Raw genomic sequence first — 23,531 nt, 5'->3', positions numbered from 1 at the left:
TTTCACCCCGCAAGGAGGGTCGCCAAGTAACTTGCCACATTATAGTTTACCCAATAAATGACTCAACAGGTTACTTCCATCAGCTTCCCTGAACATCTTGACCGAATACCTATACCCTATCTATACCTATGTACCTATCGTCGCCTTGAGGTACGCATCGCATCGAGTCTGCGTTGTTCTATTAAGGCATCAGTATTCTTTGAATAGAAATTCACACAGGTCCGCCCCCTATTGTAACCAAACTTGGTCCGAAACGTACGATACTGATACCGGCCAAACTTTGAGGAGTGAGTCAGAAAAGATACAAATTATTATGAGTCAATAGAAATATTTATTATAATTAGATACATACAAACAGCAAATCCATAACATTGAATCTTATAAACAACTACTATAAAACATGGTAAATTAACTATAAACTAAATTAACGATAAGTACCTACTATTTAAGTTGAAATGGACTATACCTTAGTATCATACATTAGAAGCTCTTGGACACTATGAACTAAAGTTATTCATTATCATGGGAAGCGGGGAGATGTTTCACACGACGTATCCTTTTATACCTGTTCAATTCACCTTCATAGTTTCTAGGCAGAGGGCCAAACGCATCGTTTTCTTGGTAAGCAAGATTCATGTTATGGTCAGACAGTTTTTGTGATTCTGCAGCCATTTCAGCACGGTCATTTAACTTATCAGCATCTTCATTTTCGTTCGTGTACTGTGCGCCGACATTAGCAGAGCGCTTGTTACGTGCGGCGTTATTGAACATCAAATTGTCATCGACTCCTTCCGAGCCTGATAACACACTGTCGGAGTCTGACCCTATACCAACATCACTCGCTTGCCTATTACTGTCCGATGCTCTAAAATTAAATCTTTTCTTATTGCTGCGCACTTTAGACTGTGGCACTTCTTTGTTGTTCAGGTCCCCTTCTAAGTTGGATGGTCGAACATACAAACCGTCATCTTCGAACTCGTTAGCTTCAGCGGTGTCGTCGTCTTCATTTTCGGTCCTGAAGGGCACATACGCCACTTTCGATTCCGGAAGGAGGGCAGCAGCTCTCTTCTTTACAACCAAATCTGGGTTTTTCCTTTTTACCCTCACATGTGGTTCCATGTCCGATCCGGAATCAATTTCGTCGTAGGTGTTTGAATTACCAAAGGAATCCTCTAATGAATTCATAGAATCATTGATATCAGAGTTCTCTTGCTCGTATATTATGTGTCGTTTACGAATATTATTGTTTTCGTACATATCTGATTCTTCGTTTGCATAATCGGTTAGTTGATCGTCCCGATTGCAGAAGTTTTCTTGTTCATCCAATAAGTTTTGATCCATGAGGGCAGAATTGTCTGCTCTAAAATGATCATACCTGGCCTCTCGTTTGTTGGCAGTCTTAGCTGGACTCTGTTGTTCAGGATCTGAACTTTTGGGAGTAGGATCCGCAGCAGGTTCGGCAGCATTCGCTACCAGATTAACTTCTTTATTAACTTCAGTCTTATCAGCTACTAAAGCAGATTGGGTAGAATCAGTTATGTTTTCAGCTTCAACTACCATATTATTAATGGTTCCATTACCACTTAGCAAATTAGTTACATCAGAGCTGATATCTGCACCACCCTGGGCTTTTTCATCCAGCTGATTACTGTCAATTAAGTTATTCTCATTCATCGCACCGGCCTTTTTAGTTATTTCTCTTTTTCTAAGATCACTATTATCAATCAGTTTAGCAGCATTGATATTCTTATCGTTATCCATAATAATCTTCGCGAGCAAGGTCCTTTTATCTTCAGAAAGGGTACTTAACAATTGTTCGAGTTCGTCAGTGGTAAGTTTATCTATGTGTCGCTTAATTGCTGCTTCTTCCTCCTTTTTCGCCACTTCACCTGCTGGCTTCTCGACGGGCGCTGAGGTGGCATTTTGAACATCAGCATGTCGCCTTTGTCGGTTGGCCGTGATATTTCCGTAGAAGCTACTGTCTATTTTACCTTTCTTGTTTTTGGCATTCATAGTATTGTAGTTACGGTAATTTTCGTAGTCGCTATCATCGTTGGCATCAGAGTATTCGACATTGCTGTATTTCTGTTTTTGATTGTGTACGCTGCCGCTGTTCTCGAGAGCGGCTTCATCGTCAAGGTTCTGTTGTGGCATGCGGTTGTTTCTGGCGTCGTATTCTCTCTGTCGGTAGTGTTTGTACCGGTTGCGCGCGGGCGTGTGCTGGCGCGGGCGCGGTCTCTCCTCATTCTCGTAGTCCGTGGCGCTGCGTTGTCTGTTGTCTTGGGGCTCGGGATCCTCGTCGGCGTCTTCACTGTCTTGCACGGTTTGTTCACTTTCTTCGTCGGCATTCTGGAAATTTATTGTGATATGCTTTAAAACAAATTCATAGTGTCTGCACTTCATGATGACAAATTTTGTTAACGTAAAAAAGTACATACCTACATACATACATAGTTAGGTACATACAAAATAAATTAAAAATGTATCAAACAATGCTTCATAATAAACCTTATATCCAACTACAACACCTCGCAAACAATGCCCCGTATATCCTTGCAACCTTATATCCCGCTACATACAATACAGTCCAACTGACCCTGTCTTCAGCCTGTGCCTGCATCCTCGCCTGCAGTCGCGCCCGCCGCATCTGCCGCTCGGCTTCGGGCCCGCTCGCACCTTATATCCTGCTACATACCTCATTATCATCATCTGCCTATAGCAGTCCACTGCTGGACGTAGGCCTCTCCCAAAGCACGCCACTGGAGGCGATCTTTAGCTTTCCGCATCCAATCATAACCAGCCATCTTTCGCAAGCCGTCACCCCATCTAGCCGGAGGGCATCCCACACTACGTTTGCCTAGTCTGCTACATACAACAAAGACCAACTGACCCTGTCTTCAGCCTGTGCCTGTATCCTCGCCTGCAGTCTCGCCCGCCGCAGCTGTCGCTCGGCCTCGGGGCCGCTCGGCGGTTCCTCTTCAGCGTCGTAGTTGGCTCGGGAATCCTGAAAGCGGTGTGATTAGATGTGACAATCTAGGTAGGGAAATTTTAGTGAGACTTTTTGCAACATAGATAGATAAGTAAGCGGGTGCATTTTTCCTCCATCCTATCTTCTTTATTTCTGACTAAAAATGTGCGTTGCACTAAGTATCATCAGTACCTACGGATATTATCGGACGTAAATTGATATTATAATATGAACAGAAAGTGGCGCCATCTATGATACTTAATAATGATTTAAATTGCGGTAAAATTTTAGTTTAGTACCCCGAAATAGGTAATAATTGCACCATAATATATGACAATATACTTTTCTCAGTAAATGTCAAGGGATACGTCACCAAAATGGCGCCACCATCGCCGGCCAGCCGTTAAGATCTTAGTTTCATAAAAAGGGTTGAATTACCTTCACATTAGCCTCCTCCTGCAGATCCGCCGGCTCCTCCACGCCCCCCTCCTCGTCGATAGCGTCGTAATCACCCTCCTCCGCTTCTCTGGAAACTTCACTATGTTAGTAGGTTCATTAAATAGGTAAGTATTTATTAGCGTAGTTGCTGCTCACGGTGTCATGACTCCTTTGATTATTAATAATCAAAGCATGACTCATAAGGAAACCATGGGATAGCAAATCCGCCTTTGCCAAGACCCCACATTTATTAACTAGTAATTTGACAGCTAAGTCAGAATTCCGATACCTACATGAAGTCTGATCGGACAATGAAGAATTTAGATCATGATAGATGAGATAGAATGTGAAGACTGTATGGATAGAAAATATAAAGCAATGTGGTCTTAGGTTTAAATATAACATCAAAAAGTACTTACTCATATCTATCGTTTATTTGGTCGTTGATGTAGGCTGGTTTAGCTATTGCAAATACTAAAAAACTGCTAAATAATAACAAAACTTTAGTAAAACGCATTTTTGGCTTTACAAAATGTGGCATAAAATCTGTCAAATTTTATCAAGTGACAGAAGAATACATATTTCGAATTCATTTATCTATGCTTTCAAAAGCTGAAGTTTTCAAAATAAAACTCTATGTAGAAAAAGGTTTTATTATAAGAACCTGATTGATATTACCAGCCAGTCTATAAAGTTAGTTATTTTTCTGAGGATTACAAATGCGAATTCACGTTTTGTGGCCTAATAACTTTTGTCCCTTGCAGCAATAAGATAGATACTCAAATACATGCAACCAGAACCTCCAAATCATAACACCTTCTCGGTCGGGCTTCAGAGACCTGCCTACTACATTAATTTATCAACGAATATTTATACTATTTCATTTATCAAATTGGTTTCCTCGCATTGCATGTGCTAGATCATCAGATTCACAACTTCCTATATAGGTACTTTGCAACATCTGAACATACCTGATATATAATTCTGTTCAAGAAAAACCAAAAGACAAAACAAACTATAGTTCCACATAATGGAGTAAAAATGCTGAAATACTTACAACAATTTTATTTTTAAACGAGACAATTTGTTTCATCTCTATCACACTTATTATGTACATTTGGTTTAAATAAAACAAACCCTTGAAACACCTTACTGCATAATTCAATAACTTTGTGCATATTTGAGAAAAACATTTATGTCGTAATATGAAAGACAAATAGTAAGAGCTCTTAGTATATTGAGTAGACCGCCCAGATTTGTCTCTGACGCCTGTTCTCAGTTCGGCTCGCACGCACTATGCACATCAACTATCCAAACTATACGTAACCTAAACTCCGAAATGCAAAAGGTACAAAATTTCAACACAGTTTAGAATTTTGAGTAGGTACTAGCCAATCATAATATGGCATCTAACATTGGCCCAGCCGTACTGATTTTTAAAATATAAAACAATCAAAATTTATAATTTTAATATTTCTATAAAATTTGCTTCTGTTGAATAGAATTTGTCGTCTAATTTAAAATTATAATAATAAAAAACTTATTACCAATAATTCTTTTAATCTTTGATTTTATATGAATCACATGTCAAATCATAAAGTATAAGAACGGATTCTGTGGATCGAAAATGGCGTCGATTCGTCCGCCATGTTGGATTCACAAAATGGCCGACTTGTAGTGAGTCGCACATGCAACCGCGTATTGCACCTGATCCAGACTCGAATGTAACCCCAGACTTATAGCCCTTAACATCCTCTGCATTTGGCAGAAACTAGCTTATTACAATAACATGTACATAATGTACCTAACTTTAGAAAAGACTATGACAATTTTAAGAAAAAAGAACTTACATTAACATCAGATTAGGCTTCACTATGAATTATGTTGTGCTTTTTCCTTTATCACAATTATCATACAATAACTATTTATACAATCATTTGTCATGCATTAATACAAACCGCAATCATAGTACAGAATTCGTTAAAATGACCGTAGTGATTTAATATTTCATAAAAATATCAATGTGTACATTGTACACAATATCTTTCTGATTTATATAATTTGAAGAGACAACACAAACAACTTGATTGAACATTGATAACTGTAAATATTGCAGAACTTGTCAAATCGCGAATCAGCTAACCTAAAGGCCGCACGTGCCTGTGTACGGACAACAAAACAGACAAGTACCCAGGTATTCCCCACTAACTCTTTGATATTACTATTCAATGGCCAATTCTTAAATATAGATTCGGTATCCATTAACTCATCTTTCACCTATGTGAAACTGTTTGACTGGGGATGGATACTCATATCTTTTGTTGAATGCGAACACTATATTTTATTACTGCTAGTAATAGCTTCCATTCATAATTATGTCTATTTTGGTATTTAGGAACAAAATTGTCATTATCATACACGCCAGTAAAGAGGGACTTGTATTCACAACATTCTTATAAAAGTACTACGAAAAATGAACAGGTCCAAATACCGAAGAGAGAATATTATTGGAATGGAAATCAGTTGACGTTGACAAAGATTTGACAAGGTTCCATGTCATTTTGAAACATATAATTTGTTGACTAGACTCTTAAAACGTAACAAAATGAGCATTTACAATAACAAAATATATGGATGTGCCTATCAATTGTCATTGTACCAATAATATTAACAAAAGATTGAGTTTAAGAAGTAAAATTTGTTTATATTAATATTTTTTTTAAAATTAATATTATCCGTACAGTGACCATCCTAAAACTAGAAATATTCAAACTTAATAGCTACTTAAAGTTTTCCAGATACTATACCTAAGGATATTAAAAAAACTTGCTTTTATTCGCCGTCAATAAGACAGTGAGATCAATCAACTGTAGGTACTCTTTTGTACCCTGAAACTAAATTTATTTCGGAAACATATTAATAAATTGACTTATCATGAAAATGGTCAGCAAAGTTAAGTTGGTCATTATGGCATTGTTCAAGAATGAAATTATACAGAAAAATGTACCTAAATGGTGGCTAGTGGATCTTTGGTGACACTTTTTAAAGATCACAAATGTTACTTGACTGTTGCACTAGTAGTGCAAACAGTACAAAAGTATGTTAACATTCAGCAGAAACTCTCTAGCAAGAGGCGCCACTTTGTATGCAAGAAAATTGACACTCATATAGTTTATGCAAACGATGAAAACCTGTACTTTTGACCTACCTTTGTCCCGTACAGTGTATAACTTGACATTGAACACACAGTCTTAACTGATCCCACTGTCTCAGTTTTACATTTAGCAGTAAACGTGCATATTCTCAGTAGTCACACACACTCAAGAGGGAATGGGTGCACAGAATTGACCACACGAACGTACCCACACACACATACAATAGATATGTTTGCGACAAAAGCTTATTTAAAACTTTAATAACAATAAATTTCCTTCCCATATTTACAGTGCTATTCGACATCTAATTAATTACAATAGAAAAAAAATATTTGAAATCCTTAACTTGCATTTCTGGCACATATTCAACGCTTCGCTTTGCAGAATATAAAGCATTCTGTTGTCATTTTGACGTAATGTTAGACGCAACATAGTCATAGTCAGCAATGCAATGGTCAGGGTAAGCAGACTCTCTCTCTTATATGTACAATTTTAACTATGAGCATTCAAAAATGCGCTGAATTTTAATATTAACTGTCTGTTTGATTAGATAAAAAACAATTATTTTGATAATGACGCTAATAGACCATCGCAGAAGCAATTGACAACCGCCTTTTATAATAAAAAGAGTGAGAACGGTGCCTCCGGTAAAAAAGTAAGTCAACAATAACTATGCTAAGACGAATGATAAAATGGTGTTATATTGTATAACTCTAGCATGCATGCAACAAGAGCATCTTAAATGCAACCTCCGTCGAATTGAACACTTTCAAGTATATGTACAAAGAGCTAGCGCGCGCGCGGCGCGGCCCGCGGGATATTCGAGTAGATATTCACAAATACTAAATAGAATATAATTCATGCTGTACACAAACCGTCGACAGATCGTACGATTAATTTAAAAAATCTAACCATTAACGTACCTAATACCTCGAATAAGAAATATGAGTAAATTTTTTAAAAGGACAATGTATACTGGCTTATAGGGCTTCGCGGCTGGCCCGTCGCTCGCTGTGTCAGGTACTGTCGCCGGCCGCGGGCCCGACCGCCCTCAAGTCGGGGGAATGTTTCGGCGCAAGTCACCTCCCGGCCGCAAGTTACAACTAATCTAAGACACGACCTACCTTCACTAACTCAGACTTGAAACGATAGAATTGCCTTGTAGTATTGGGAGCGGGGCGCGGCGCGGGGGGGTACTACAAGCGGTCGAGGCGGAACTCGTGCTCGACGGACGAGTCTGGTAGTAGGGCGCTCGGCTCGTCCAGCAGAGACAGGTCGTCCAGGTCGAGCCCCGCGCGGAGCTGCTCGCTCGAGTAATCTGAAATGCGAACGACCGATTGTTAATTTACATGAATGAACTTTAGGTATATATAGTGACATGTTGGCGTGCCTTGGGACTTGGGAGGAGCACTAGAACTGTATGGAATAACCTTGTGGTGGACTCTAATGAAATCTTTATGTATATCCTAATTAAGGGTCTAAGCTGCCTGAGCTTATTTTCATCATCCATTGTGGGTCCGTGGATCAAGATGTACAGCCTGGAAAGTTCGTGAAGGAGGGGATAAATTTTTCTTTGTCCTAGCATCCCCACTAGCCCTCCCAGCCATCCCTACAGCTATATGGTCACCATAAGCTCTGGCAAATTAATATAAGATAGAGTAGAAATTAACAAGGGCCCCACTTGGCTATTAAAAAACCTTACTAGTATTATAAACAACTGACCGGTGAGTATGATGTCCGGGATGGGCGTGTCGGGCGCGCTGTAGACGGGCAGCGGCGGGAAGGCGGGGTGGCCGCCCGGCACGGGGTCCCGGGTTCGCTCCCGGCACGCGTCGCGGCTCCCCGCCGGCAGCGGCGACGACCGGTGTGGCGACTGGAGGGATAAAAAAAACTAAGTAAAGAAAAATTGAAACGGAGCAAGTTTGTAGTACACACACATGGTGCATGGTTAAAATTGTTATATTCGTTACAATTAAAATACATATTTGTTCATATTTATATATAATTAAATATTCAGGGAGTTAACTCTGTGGTCATGTGACTATTAACTATGGTAAATTGATATTTTTTCACGAATTTCAAAAAGTTGTAAATCAAAAGTTGTTTAGAATAACCCACTTAGGCCTAATTTCACACCATTCGGTTAGGTTAAAAATGCCTCGGTTTGGTTACATTTTGGACCGTTAAGGTTAGTGAGTGTCCCACCATGCTAAATCATGGGGTTAACTCCCTTGATCGCGTGATAAACTTAATTGCTGCTGTGGGGTTCCGCTAAGACTTGGTTAAGACCGGTAACCAGGCAACGGGTTGTTGACTTTTGACACATTTGTCAAGAATTCAAGATGGAAAAATGAACAGAGCCTTTGATAAACAATATACGAACTAGATGTTGTGTGACATAAAAAATGAAGCGAAATACAGTCTGGGTTTTATATACTGTCAAACTGAGATAAAAGTTTTAATTTAATGTCCTAACCTAACTTGGAACCGCAATATAGAAACACAAATTAATGGCCCTACCTGGAAATCGAACCCAGGATCCCTGGGTGATGAAGCTGAGCTTCTACCACTAGACCACAGAGATAGATATAAGAAGTTAAACCTAATGACTTAATGAGAACTATTGAATTAAGTGAAAAATCTTCTAAAAAAATATTTTAAAATAAGACCTTACTTAGAAATTGAGATGTTATTTGTTGAGTCCTTTCTTTTGCACTGACACTCCATCTAGTTCGTTGTATTGTTTTTCAAAGGGCATGGCGTAATGATATTATTTTCAATGACGGATGTCAAAAAACAACCTCGATAGAAATAGTAACCATGGCAACCTCAAAACCAAAAAGTTTGGTTGTTTGAGGTTGTTTGATATTATAGAGACATAGACACCAATTTCAATGAATATGACAGAATATTGAATGAAGTGTGAGTGAATGATTCACATAATGCTTGATTTATGAATGGTCTATTAGATTTTCGTCATGGGACTCATCCAATTAACAAGGGTAATAATCCTTAAACGCGTCGTCAGTAAATCCGTTATTGAGACTGTAACTAACAGAATCATGAGAAACCAGGTCTTAATAATCCAATACCCAGCACATCTGGCCTAGTAATATTTTTAATACTAGGCCAGATGTACCTACTTATTAGCTAATAAGGTTTGACAAATATGCACAGACCTGAGGATACGTGTGCGGCGAGCTGGAGGGCTGCGGCGAGTGCGGCGCGGCGTGGTTCATGTACGGCTGGTTGTAATTCGTCGTCGGGTTGTCCAGCTGAACCAAACACAAACCACACGTTATCAACTGAATGTAGAAGGAGAAACAGTTTGAGACAAGCAAAAATAAAACGACTAGAGATAAAGGTAGCAAATCCTGAAATAAAAGTCGTAAATACTGGATTAAAATAAACAATTTTAAGTATAGATTGTTAATTTTACAGATGCATTAGTGTTGCAAGAAAGGCATTGTATTAAAATTCGAAATCGGATTGGATATACATATAAAACTTTGAATAAATATAAAAAAATAAAAGCAGTCGATTAAAAAGGTTTTCAAATTATTTTGATTACAATACCATTTTTGCAATAATTTGCTATAGGAATATTAAATTTAACTTAAGAAGATATAATTTTACAGCTGAAACAGCCAGTCAAATGGTTTCAAAAACGAGTAAGTATAAAAAAGCGAGGCTATAGTCTGATAAGCCCGCAGGTAGCTTAGATATCTAACAATATAAACTATCTATCTACTAATTAAAACGTAACATCTGAAAAAACTGCAAATCAAGAAGTACATCTTGAAAATACATGACTTGTGCTAAGATAAATATAGTTTAGGTAATTTATACATGCTGTATATGTGTCAAATGTCTATAAACTCGTGGCCTACACTATTACATACAATGTTCATGCGAAACTCGGATATTTTGACCAAAGTTATAAAGTTATCGGATACGAAATTAATATCACAGAAATATAAAATGTTGAAACATGCCCTGATAGGTTTTACATTTACAAATGATAGTTGGGAATTTAATAGTGCTGTACAATTTAAGTGCATTTAATATCATTTATTAAAAATTGAGTATATGTACTTTTAAAACGGTGGCTAGCACCATGTGCCACAACACTATTTTGTTCAAAAGAAAAGTATGGATATTATAAATTAATGTTACAAAGCTAAATGTCTAATGACATGCATGCAATACTGATACATGAATATGATAACTAAATTAATATCAATTGATACATTCATAAAATGTTGTGCTAATTTCAAAACTATACCAGTACATTCATCATTATGGTGTAATATAGCGTGAAAACATACTGCTCTTCGCTAAAATAGTATTTGCTGTAAGTGAAATATTGTATGTAAATATCATTTATCTAAATAATACAGAGGACTAAAACTATAATATTTAAAACTGTGTAAACGGAAACTCCGCCGGAATAGGTTATATTAAATTGCAAGTTTTACTCAATCTAAACAGCAGTATATTTCCACTAGCACCGCAACGTGTGTACAGTGTGTATCATGTGTACAGGCTCGTACAAAAAACTGCGAATACACATAAAAAAGCTATCTTGGCAAAAAACAAGCCAACTAGAGCTGCCTGCGATATATGCTCGAAATGAGTCTGAAACGGTTCATCCACAGTCGGTTGACCCATGAACTGTTCACGCAAAGAACGTTTCGCCCACCAATCACGTACTGGCGAAACGTTCCAATTCTGTGGGCGACACAACACCGAAACTGAATTGTACGTTAGAATGACCCCTCTGCTATTAACATCGCGACATGTTTGCTATGCGTTATGTCTTCGCAGTTTCGTGTGCGAGCCGTGTGAAAGCCCGTTCCCACTTGTCGCCTATCGGATTCTTATAGTAATCGGGTGAACATTATGTATGTTACCCTCCAAGAGTGAATAGCTCTCCGTATCAGGATTGATATCAGGAAAATTCACTATGATGTCAAAACAGCTGTTTAGCTGAGACAGAAATCCACCAATGCAAGATCCGACTATGTAAAGATCCGACAGTCAACAAGTGATTCCAGTCTCCTCGTATGCGTGTCGTACATTCTCCGTGACCTGCACGTGTGCCGTCCAGCCGGACTCGACCAGGCTCTGCACCAGTTGCGCCCAGTCCTTACACAACATCCACACATGTTACACTCACATAGTTAGTCGATACGGTAGGTATATGGGGACAAACGTATTTATGAAAATTGTATTAGACCATCATAAATTTATATGCATAAGGTAAACTTATAACCGCTTAGCACATTTTTTATTTCGCACTGAACTTTCTTCACGTCACACGAGGTTTCATGAATAAGGGATTTGTTAAAATGCATGATTTGTAGGCCAAAATAGTACATCTATTTTTAGCTCGCAATCACTCACACATTGAACATAGCCAACCATGGTTTTTAAAATTATAATATGAAATTACGGAGCATAGTATAATACTTTAGATTTTAGAAAAAAGTGATAAATTCGGCACGAAAATAAATTCACAAGGAACGGCCGATAAATTCATAGATACGTTTGTCAAATTAGCAATGTGTAGACGTGTTTCAAAGTAGAACTGCTCTTTCAGAGCTTAGTTAATAAGACTTTTATTCTAAAGCACAGTTCTCCTTCAATTATTACTAATTTAGAATAAATTTACAGTGATTTTAGTGATTGAAATCTTAATTTTTATTTGATCTATTTGTGCTTTAGATATGTGCCAGATTGTTGCATTAGGCAATAATTCTAAATTGACGTAATTTTACTGTTAATATTTTTGTAACGATGTCCAAAACATCGGATTCACTTATGAATACATTATTTTCATGAAAATATTAGAGTGTAAGCTAAGATAATGGTACTTACAATTCCTTGCTGCTCCAAAAGTAGCGTTTAGAAATAGTTTTAATTGATAAATCAGTACACTCAGTATTAGCACATAGCATGTGGTTTTATTAGCACGTTAATTAACATACTATAGCAGTTTCAGTTGAAGCTTATCACAACAAACACCATTATTTCTATCAGAAACATCCACCACAACATAAAGGCAGAAATATAGATTACCCTTAGCGTATCAATTAAAGATTGAGTATTGAGTATTGAGTATCTAAGCCTAGCGAAAATAGCCTTACATGGCTTCAAAACAACAATACAAATAGCTCACCATAGTAAATGACTCGAAGGGTTGTAATAGCGCGGACTGCAGACTGTAGTCCGTCTGAGGTGACTCCACGGGGCTCCCTGGACTATGCGCCATCTGTAAATTTATTATAAAGTATTTGTGAATTGAATATAGCAAACTCCACCATTTATAAAAATGAATAAAACAATTTGCGCCAACGACGCGTTAAGTTAAGCTTCTTCGTGCCGACAGACAAACGGACGACAAAACGATCTTATAAGGGTTTCGTTTTGCCTTTCGAGGTACAGACCTAGTGTTGGTAAAGACTCGAGTCTTTTATCAACACTATATGGAACTCTAAAACTAAATAGCCATGTTTAGCGCTTGGTTCTGCGCTTAGTCGCTCTTTTTTCGTGTTGAATTTTCTTGTACATTAATGGTCACTAAAATACTCGTTCATACTCTTAATAATTATGTATAGATGGTTGCAACTTACCGTTGGAGAAGGTATATTTATGTTCGATGTGGATGAATATTGAGAGGGGGGACTACAAGGCGGTTGATAACTGGACGACATCCAACTGTGTTCTAAAGGTGACATGTTCTGGAAACAGATAATTTACACATATTGACATCTGTATATCTGCTTGATCATTTTTCGCCTTGCTTAAACCCAGTGTCTAATGCTGTGCCGATAGGAATGTAATGTTATTGCTAAAATATACTTTAATAATGCTGTAGTGGTATATAGTTGAAATATCATGTATTTATATGAAATATGAATAAGAATGAAATATCATAGTTCATGTTAACTAATTTAAAAACTATTTTATATTGCCATAAAAATATAACCCGATTTCCAACCGGCACGTTTTGATTACTTAAAACTAATTTGAAGTTATGGTTGTTATTACAATTATTTAACCCTCTGGGTTTACCTGGTTACCCATGCGATTAAAATACAATAATAAATAAGATAGACGATGTTGAAAAAAAAATACAGTCGCGTGTTAAAGTTTACGCAATGTTAGCCATAGAGTTTAAAGAAAAGCATGCAAATTTTGAAAACATGATGTAAAAAACGTTATAAACAATAGAAAATTGAATATTTCGTGAAGCTGCTGTATTATTAAAAAGTCGAGCGGGATCAAAATACGTAATAAAAGTAACATAAGTGCCAGTAAGTAATATAATTAACTTATTTGATTAGTTTGGATAAAACATGCATCTGGCATTTATACTATATATTTTGTGAATCAATATGAAAAGTAAAACTAAATACCCTCATTCGATATTAGAAATTCACTATAGTATTTAACAGTAAGGTAAGAGAAAGGTCTGCTAAGCGATTAGAATTGTTGTGTTTAAAGCAAGCGAATCGTAAACGTCATACAAAATATGTTTTATACATTTTTTCTTGCATATATTTGGAAACGGTGAGAAATGTTTCATAGTGCCCATAGATAACCAAATTTAACTGCCCATTACCGAATACAAATTGTTAGTAACGAGTAAGTAATGCAGCATCGGTATGTTAAGTTTGCAGGCACAATGTAAGCATCAAAGCAAAAGTTCAATTAAGGAGATTGAACTATAAAAAATACGTTTTAAAAAACGAAACGAACCTTATTTTGGTGAAGGTAATTATTTGAGTTTGGTACAGATAAGTGGCTCTGAAATAAATAAAAAGATGGTTTCTGTAAAACCAAAATAATAAGTTTAACATAAAATTGTAAAGGTATGGAACATAACATGTGGGTATAATAATGATGTAAATAGTAATATTAGTTTATAGTAATATCAGTAAAATTATAAGTGTTCAAACATTTCATCATCAGCCAACATTCGTGAACAACTGGCGACAGGCCTCTCCCGAGTAGGGTCATGACTACTCATGACAATACATACGAGTATAACTTCTGCTTCCTCATCATATCGTAACCGAATATCTATCCAGAGGATAGGAGGGGGTCCCACTCTACCTCTTAGTGGTTTCCAGCCAACCCACCACACTGCTTAGCGGACTACCTCTAGGTATGACCAGTCCTACATCTTACAAACTTTAACAGCTATCCTCCGACATAAATGAAACATAATATTTAATAAGGGTATTTTCCCTTGTCTTGTGTTTGCTTATCATTTGTGATAAGATGCAATTTTTAGGGGAATGCACTTAATCTTATTTTCGCAATTTTACGATTTTTAAATGATGTAACACTTAGATATGCATAATAAATCAGATAACTATAGGATTCTTAATCAAATTGGTAATTAAATCTTATTTATTTCAGTTCTTATAAAAGTGATAATTTTATTACGTTACCTTAACAATGTAACATATTACCTAAAGCAAAGCATGACAATACTTGTAAAAATGTAGGTACAAAATATGATTTTCATGTTAAAAAAATAATTTGAAACCATATTTACTGAGAATGAATAATTATCATAATGAAATTAATGAGGCATTTGGTGTGCTATTATATGTGGCAGTTCTTGGAACCAATCCTTACCACAATGCAATACACTTTTGATTGGGCCAATTCAATAGGAGGAAATTCCGGGCCGTATATGTAACACAATGATATAATGTAAAACTAATTCTTGCATTAATAAATAGCGGTCTACGTTTGTAATTCCGGTCACCTGACTGATTTATTATTTACATAAATTGACGAGGTGTGGTCTATTTTTACGTTCTAAAAACAAATTGAGCCAAATGTGCCGTAAATATTCATGTAAATAGTTAAATAGCACTTGAGATTTCATTGTATATATGTCGCAGTCATCTGGTTTAATCTCCTGTTTGATTGAACCGCTAGCCCGTTCATTGGATGACGCTATTCAGTTGTATGACTAGGCCGAACGTTGATTGTACAAGCGTCACAAAACGTCCAACTAGTTAGCGGACTTAAAATCAGTCAGGTGGTGAATAAAACAAATATGGCGTCTAACAGCGAACAGCTGACACAAAAAGCACTTGTATTGTTATATTTTGCAAATAAATTAGGTTTAAAGTGCGTTATTTATGTTAAAATAGTACGACAACATGGATTTACCTATTATTACCCCGCCGGCGGATAGTTTCAAAGAAAAAAAAATGCTGAATCTGGATAATTATGAACAACAATATCAAGGTACGTTTATTGTTATTGTTTAGTTAATTTGTGAGATGAGAGCTTTGTAACATAGTCTTTTTGTTGACTCTTGTCTGGTCATGTTCATCCTTACCAGACATTACAAAGTTGCTATACTATATCTCATTTAACGACTTCGCTGAATAACGTTCAGTCAAGACGTTGGACGTTACAGTCAACCACTTGACGAGTTGTTCTTTAGTCATTCAACTGAGTAGCGTCATCCAATGAACGGGCTAGCGGTTCAATCAAACAGGAGATTAAACCAGATGCCTGCGACATATACAATCTGGTGTTAAGCACATGGGACTATTTTGGATGATGGAGAAAATCAATCAAAGCTAATTTTTATCTTTGTTTTCTATATTCGGAAAACAAAATTTGCCTGCCATAATATACTAACATTCAGACAGCGACTGGCTACATATCTCGACTGGCTAATCATTTTACCTCGGTGGCAAACACTACGATGTTATTGCAGGACCACAATGGTTTATAGCAGAGGAAATATAACGGTTTATCCACAGTCGATTACACTATGAACTCTCAGCCCGCATAACTTTTCATTCAACGAACATTACTCCCACAAACTCGTAAGTAGTTTGTGGACAAAACATTCGTTGCATGAAACATGCTGTGGCTAACTGGCTAACAGTCAAAATGTCACTCAACTGTGGAAGACCAATTTACTGATCTACTACAAAAAACTTTATTTAAAATGTATTTAAAACGCAAGATTTTGTAGGCGTTTGACAGCGCCTCTTAAATACTGTCCAGTTTTTGAGGGAAGGCCCATAGACTCCATCGCAAATGACTCCTCACCTGTTCATAGAGCCCCGTGCCGTTGTCATGCCGCATGCCGTGGGGGTCGTGCGGGGGGACGGTCGCGCCGACGGGGGACCCTGACGCGGGGGACAGGCCCCCGGTGGCGGGGGACACGCTGCCCCCCGGCGGGGACACGCCGCCCGGGGACGACGGGCTTTGCTGTGGGGGGGAGGGAATGTTAGAGGTTTTGTTTATAGGGGTATTTTGGGAAAATGAAGTTCAGCTGTTTGTATGGTAAAAATGTATAAGAGTATCGATTCATCAGGGTTAAAAATAAATAGATGTAAACACTATCTTATAGCCATATTAATAATAATAATGGGTACACGGAGGTCAGGTCCAGCAGCGAGCCACCATCATCTACAGCTAACCCAATAACTGCTCTTATAGGCCTAGTCAGATGCCTTCGGGCAGCTTGAAAACATCTCACAGTCGGGTTTCCCACTTACCTGACAACTCTCTCAGAACAAGCCTGCTTGTGTTGGGGCCTAAAACTCTTGATTAATTGGAGGTAGACCCGTGCCCCAGCAGTGGGGACGTGATGATTATAGCTATAAGCCCTAAGGTCTAACCTGGTGGTGGTGGTATTGTGGCGAGGGCCGGCTGTAGGCGGGGTGCGGGGGGGGGGGTAGTGCACGGAGGTCAGGTCCATCATCTGTAGCTCACCCACTAACTACACCTGTAGAGCATCAGTTACCTGGTGGTGGTGGTACTGTGGCGAGGGCCGGCTGTAGGCGGGGTGCGGGGGGGGGTAGTGCACGGAGGTCAGGTCCATCGTCTGTAGCTCACCCACTAACTACACCTGTAGAGCATCAGTTACCTGGTGGTGGTGGTACTGTGGCGAGGGCCGGCTGTAGGCGGGGTGCGGGGGGGGGTAGTGCACGGAGGTCAGGTCCATCATCTGTAGCTCACCCACTAACTACACCTGTAGAGCATCAGTTACCTGGTGGTGGTGGTACTGTGGCGAGGGCCGGCTGTAGGCGGGGTGCGGGGGGGGGTAGTGCACGGAGGTCAGGTCCATCATCTGTAGCTCACCCACTAACTACACCTGTAGAGCATCAGTTACCTGGTGGTGGTGGTACTGTGGCGAGGGCCGGCTGTAGGCGGGGTGCGGGGGGGGGTAGTGCACGGAGGTCAGGTCGGGCAGCGAGCCGCCCGGCATCTGCAGCTCGCCGCACGTCAGCCCACCGCCGCCGCCGCCGCCGCCCTCGTACACGCTTTGGAAATAACTGCTGCTGTTAGAGTTGGGATACTGATTTGAAGATTGAAGAGAGAATTGATTAGAATTAGAATCGGTCTTTGTAGTCTTCACATATAATACAGAGAGTATTTGTGTGTAAGAATAAGAAAATAATGAATTTTGCTACATACACAACACATCAGTGACAATGACAATGAACGTATGTATGTACACTCATGTCTCACAAATTTCATGTCTAAGCGCCAATGTATTTTTTTTTCCTGTCGAAATGGAGGGGTATTTGTTTGCTGTGCATCGACAAGTTATCGAGTGGAGATACACAAGCGTAGCGACGGACGATTTGTAACCCAATGGACTGACGGATTTGGACAGGTATCATGTAGTAGTTGGGTGAGAATGGCAGAGGACAGAGTTCTTGGGAGACGCGGTTTGAGAATTTATTTGAACATTATTTACAATCACCGCAAAATATCTAGAGATCTTTAAATGCTGAACTAAAATAGATAAGCTGTAATAATCAAAATAAAATGTTTATCTGTCAAGCAACTCGAGCAAGTTGATAAAAATACTGCAATAATAAACCATTGCAAAATTTAAAGCTGAATTTTAGTCAATTAATCATGGTCTGTCGATAACATGACAAGATAGTCGTGTGTAAAATATGCGATAAGGAAACACACTTTCTATGTTATTTTATTATCGTAAATAACAACATCGTAAAAATCGAGTAATAACCATAGATAAAGATCATAGTGCATTCACGAAGTTCACTAGGTTTCCTACAGATAATTTCTAAGAATATTCCATCATCTTAATTCTTTTGGAGTAGCGCTGAGAAAACTAATATTATTTTCTCTATGGCAATACGATCATGATTGATGATGATCAAATATGGAAATGACTTTGAAATTCTAATGTTAAATTAACTAATTACTTACTTCGTATTGTTGGGTATTCGCGGTATTTCGCACGAGGACCGCGGCCGGTTGTTGCTGTTCGCTCCCATCGACGTTAGCGCTTCCAAGTGAATGTCGGCTGAAAAAAGGTTTGATGAAAGAGGTTCTGTTAATGATTTCTTTTTATAAATCACTGTAAACATACATGAGTGTGTGAAAGGCAAGGCAGTTTATAAATGTCGCGCTCTATCTAAGTGAGCGATCTACCGACGCTTTGTATAAAGTGTGAAACGTGACAAGACAGTTTTAGGTGCCGCAACATAAATAGGTATACATCATACATATCGCGCAACATGAGCTCTCAATACGCGCTCCATCACGCAACTCCTGCAAGTAGGAGGGAGACGCATTTTTGTGTCCTGCCCTTAGGCACATAGCAGTTATCTGATATTTGTGTGTGCACGTCTGTGTGTGTGTGTGTGTGTGTGTGTGTGTGTAGGGGGCGTACCTCGGCGGTGCGTCTGGTGCTGCGGCGTGTGCGGGTGCGCGTGCGAGTGCAGCGGGTGGTGCGGCGACAGCGCGGCGCCCGGCTGCAGCTCGCACGTCTGGTGCAGCGCCGAGTCGGAGTTGGTGCGCCGCCAGCTGCTGTCCTGGGGCGGGGGGCTGTGGAGAAACAGTCACTGTTAGTAAGGATAATAGGATCGGTAGATTATGATACGATGGCTGAAAGTTGGTTATTGCAGTCGAGTATGCGCATTGACACGTCGCACAAGACACATTCGAGAGCAAAACGAGTCATAACGATATTGCCATTCGTTATTTAAACAACCAACTATCTGAAGGCCCTCTGCTGCGTTGGACGTCTGATAGACCTGATAGCTGATGCCCATCATGCAGAGCAGCGGAGGCCCTATATCATTCGTTGGTATATATCCTATTCAGACAGGAAGGGGCGAATTTCATGTAGGTACGTGGCTTTCTCCAGTGGAACCACAGTCGATGCTTATTTTCAGCTCAGCCAGCCTAGCATCCGTGTAAATGGGAACAGAAATCCTTGCAATAGCTGAGGCACCTGACACACTCACCTCAAATAAACGGAGCTCCCGTACGGGCTGGTATCATGCTTCCTCTCAGCAGGTCTATTCCTCATGGGGCCGGGCCCCACAGACGACGAGGCGGTGCGGCCGCGCGGGCCGGGCGCTCGCGAAGGACTGGTGCCGCCGGAGCGCCCGCCCATCTGCCCGTACTGCGCCGCCAGGCATGTCTCTTCCGGCTGGCGACAAAGAGGATGGGGTTTTAGTTGTGTTTGGAGTAGGGAGTAAAATGGGGTAAGAAAGAAAGGTTTAGCGTAGAGAGGATTGGATTCTGAGTAATGGCCGCTTTACAAGTTCCGAAGCACACTGGTGCTTTGCTGCATCATCGCACCTGTGCATCCGCACTAAGGTCCTTTGAGGTGCCACAACACCATCAAGAAAGTTATTCTTTTGAAAAGTTATCTGAAGTACTACACAGATATTTCTCACGCGTCGTCGTATGGATACGCTTTTCTTTCATTCATGCCTATAGCATATTTGCTATTTAGATATTATTATTAAAACTAAATAGGTCACCAGTTGTATGAAGTGTAAAATATGGTGACCGGTAGGTATAAAAAACGTTAATGTAGAGAGTACAAGAGGACTGACAGAATACAGTAGTGCCGTCATCGTCATTCGTTCTTCAATTTACCGTGGTTCTATTGCATTATAAGCTGTGAAATTTTCCATTTATTTTCAGCGTAAATGGACTGTTTTAGCGGCCTTGTTAACGATCATGAATATATGTATAATTTGATCATATAAATTAATGAATGGAGCGTTTAATCATAGGGGAAGTGGATGATGAATTCTTTATGTGGATCCTTGTCAACCGCTGACGTAGCCGCCTACTGTGCATGTGTCGGTGAGCCGCCAATATCGATTTTTAGAAGAAAAAAATTCTATTCAGCTGAAATATTGTTTGCAATTAATAAATTTCTTCATACATTCATCAACTTGTTTTTAAAAACATTATTTCTCAGTTTCGTAACGGACTCGTTTTTGCATGGCAGGATATTTTCAAGATAAAGAACTGTGAAAGGTATAACGTTGACCATGAAACCTACTTCATTAAGTAAACTTGAAATAAATAAGCGCGACGATCTTTTTTCCTTTGCGCGTTTTGTGATAAATAAAATACTACATGGAGTAACATGAATCAACTCAACTCATTCACGGTAATCACGTAAATAACTGTGTTAAGCACAGAAGTGATAAATTAAAAATAACATTAACTACACAGATTATCACTCTAATTCAGTCATTTATAAATATAACAGGAAATTATACTTAATTATACACACATAAATAATAAATATACATAGATATGTCAATTAAATCAATCTATGTTTGTATTACTATAATCATGTATATAAATACTGTACTCAATAGTACTTTACCAATGGTCTACAAAAATATAATTCTAGTACAATTAGATTGTAACTATTGCAGGCAAGCCAGCTAATTATGTCTATTATTGTGACAATCACACCTACATACATACATTACATACAGGAAGATACTTGTATAACAACAAATACTGGGTGGAAACTATGAAATACACAAGCTATGTTTACCTGCTGTTATAAATGAATCCATAACTAAACATGCATGGTCCGCTAATAAATAATAATATAATCTATTGGGATAAACTACACAGTCTAAAATAGCTGATACATATTTTTAGGCCTAATATTTAGGCTACTCAAATTCTCTAAAAATAATGATAGTTCAAATAGACATGATAATTTTGATTTTATTTGATGCCAGGCTGTATTTCAGTTAAATGTTATTGAGGAAAACAACAGTACAAGTGAAACACATTTTCCATAATTATCATCTGAACAGAATCAAATAGCATCATTTTACAAGTTTATCCATAGAGCAGAAGTGACCTTGAATCAAGTATAATCATAATTTGATTTGGTAAATTAAAGTATGGCCAAAACATATAAAACTAACACAAAGGTATGTTTAACTACCAATATTCAAATTAGTTTTTTTATGTATGAATCAACAAGATATGTTTGTTTGAATAAAAAAAATGTACAAACTACTTCTCTCATAACACATGGTGCAAAGTTATGTTTACAAATGTGTAATGCCCATAGTGTTCTGATAAGTTGCCGGGTGGTTAATACAAATTCATTGACCAAATAAAGTTGGAATTTAAACAAAATCTTAGTATTTGCTCATTTGTTAAACATTTGCCAAGCAAGTCCATTGCCTAAAATATCTAACTTTAACAGACGGAAATAAATATCCCTAGTGTCTTTAATTAAATATACATGTTATAACATGGTTAAGTATCTTTTAACTTATTTAGGTATCATAATCATCAAGAAACATATTCAATTATCTACTGGACTATCAATAACAACTTCTTATTACAATGTTGGTGACAAACACCAGAGCTGGTCATTTTCCATATGAACTAAAGTGAGCTCACATACACAGGAACCAAAAACAGAATTTAGCGTGTGCCAGCTACCACTGCACCACTAGAAAACAAAAATAGCAAAGACTACATTTAACTAAACAGAATTTGGGTACAACGGGGGTGGCATTCCAACAAATATGGAACCTTGGTATCTGTGTCCGCACTAGTAGCCTGTGGGGCCGCCACATTTGGCAAAGAGCCACTGCGGTATGTGCCCAGCTGCTGAGCGGGCCGCAGCGTTGACTCAGTGCTAACAACAGGCTCCGGTGGAACCTTCACGCGCCCCTGTCTTACACAGTTCACCTGCAACCATCACATGTCAGCATCCACCTTCCCAATTTAATATATTATAACCTCTTTGCAATCATGAGTATGATTATAATAGGATCATTGATATGTAGTTCAATATTTGCACAGCTTACCATCTGTTTTGTGTCTACTTTAATGATGTTCCTATCAAAATATTGAGTGTAAAGCATGATATTTTTATCCATTATTAGTGATATTTCATTGTTGTGGCAAGAAATGTGGTAAAAATGAAGAAGCTCTCGGTGCTATAGTACACACAATGACAAGTTTAGCACAACAAGCACCGAGCCTTGTGGGTGAACCTTCTTTGTTATTGAATAGCTTTTGTATTTAAACAAGTGCTTAAATTATTCAAAGTTACTTCGTCGCAATAGAAATATAATGATTATTGTTTACGTCGGATAGATTTGACGGCCAGGAAGCGATTGCCTGAGTAAATACGCGACATACCTTATTGGTAGCGGCGGACACTTCTTGCATAATCTTCTCGAAGGCAGCGGTTTCCTCTGCCTGTTTTTGATTGTGGAGGGCAATTTTCTCACTGAATTTCCTAGGATTCGCCATGTTGGCCAACAAATATTATTTTCTCTCTTTACATCACAAAATCTGCGCTATATTTCGCAGAACCAAACGCTGCTGTCGCGCTTGCTCTCCGTGACAGTTATATGTTGCCAGATTAAATAATAATTAACAATAGTGTCTAATCTACACTCTTGCTAAAGTTTAATTTTATGATATAGATTTGACACCAGCTGTCATACCATACATTTTGGAGCTGTCCAAACGGGCCTGTTATATTTCGACGACTGTAATATTAAGTACTTCTGAACCAAAAAGCATCAGAATCACCAGGTTCTCTATGTCCCATGGAAGTCATAAGAAGTACTAGCCATGTCCTCATCATTATCTTAAGCACCAATAAAAAGCCACTGTGCAGTCGCGTACAG

The 23,531-nt window shown here is 38.5% G+C and overlaps 2 protein-coding genes across 7 annotated transcripts; both read right to left on the bottom strand.

The window, feature by feature from the left end:
- Positions 1–311: 311 nt before the first annotated feature.
- Positions 312–3,986, bottom strand: LOC105398110 (dentin sialophosphoprotein). The gene is made up of 4 exons (XM_038105771.2): positions 3,826–3,986; positions 3,407–3,494; positions 2,891–3,004; positions 312–2,349 (listed from the first exon to the last, which is right to left on the bottom strand). The coding sequence occupies exons 1-4, from the start codon at positions 3,945–3,947 to the stop codon at positions 511–513; spliced, it is 2,163 nt and encodes a 720-aa protein (XP_037961699.2). The 5' UTR covers positions 3,948–3,986; the 3' UTR covers positions 312–510.
- A 470-nt stretch (positions 3,987–4,456) lies between these two features.
- On the bottom strand, positions 4,457–23,258 carry LOC105396383 (CREB-regulated transcription coactivator 1). Of its 6 annotated transcripts, none has more exons than XM_048627659.1 (13): positions 23,035–23,256; positions 19,845–20,032; positions 19,268–19,422; positions 18,802–18,898; positions 17,729–17,891; positions 16,660–16,821; positions 14,326–14,397; positions 13,197–13,304; positions 12,743–12,835; positions 12,442–12,450; positions 9,741–9,836; positions 8,284–8,434; positions 4,457–7,879 (listed from the first exon to the last, which is right to left on the bottom strand). In XM_048627659.1, the coding sequence occupies exons 1-13, from the start codon at positions 23,146–23,148 to the stop codon at positions 7,758–7,760; spliced, it is 1,530 nt and encodes a 509-aa protein (XP_048483616.1). In that variant the 5' UTR covers positions 23,149–23,256; the 3' UTR covers positions 4,457–7,757. The 6 variants fall into 6 exon arrangements, with proteins under 6 accessions (XP_048483616.1, XP_048483618.1, XP_048483619.1 ...); XM_048627661.1 differs by having other exon boundaries at positions 17,729–17,879; XM_048627662.1 differs by having other exon boundaries at positions 14,326–14,373; positions 23,035–23,255.
- Positions 23,259–23,531: the final 273 nt, after the last annotated feature.

Source organism: Plutella xylostella, chromosome 19, assembly GCF_932276165.1.
Source record: "Plutella xylostella chromosome 19, ilPluXylo3.1, whole genome shotgun sequence".
Classification (NCBI taxonomy): Eukaryota; Metazoa; Arthropoda; class Insecta; order Lepidoptera; family Plutellidae; genus Plutella; species Plutella xylostella.
Note: the sequence above shows the minus strand (reverse complement) of the source record. Positions and strands in the feature narration are given on the sequence as shown.

Bases quoted from the DNA above. Each gene is read 5' to 3' on its own strand.
- LOC105396383 (XM_048627659.1), bottom strand. From the start codon at position 23,148: ATGGCGAATCCTAGGAAATTCAGTGAGAAAATTGCCCTCCACAATCAA. The intron at 20,033-23,034 runs GTATGTCGCGTA...CTTTGTCGCCAG, and splicing joins TGTCCGCCGCTACCAATAAG to CCGGAAGAGACATGCCTGGC. The intron at 17,892-18,801 runs GTAAGTAATTAG...TAACAGCAGCAG, and splicing joins CGAATACCCAACAATACGAA to TTATTTCCAAAGCGTGTACG.
- LOC105398110 (XM_038105771.2), bottom strand. From the start codon at position 3,947: ATGCCACATTTTGTAAAGCCAAAAATGCGTTTTACTAAAGTTTTGTTA. The intron at 3,005-3,406 runs GTAATTCAACCC...CACCGCTTTCAG, and splicing joins AGGAGGAGGCTAATGTGAAG to GATTCCCGAGCCAACTACGA. The intron at 2,350-2,890 runs GTCAGTTGGTCT...ATAAATTTCCAG, and splicing joins AGGCACAGGCTGAAGACAGG to AATGCCGACGAAGAAAGTGA.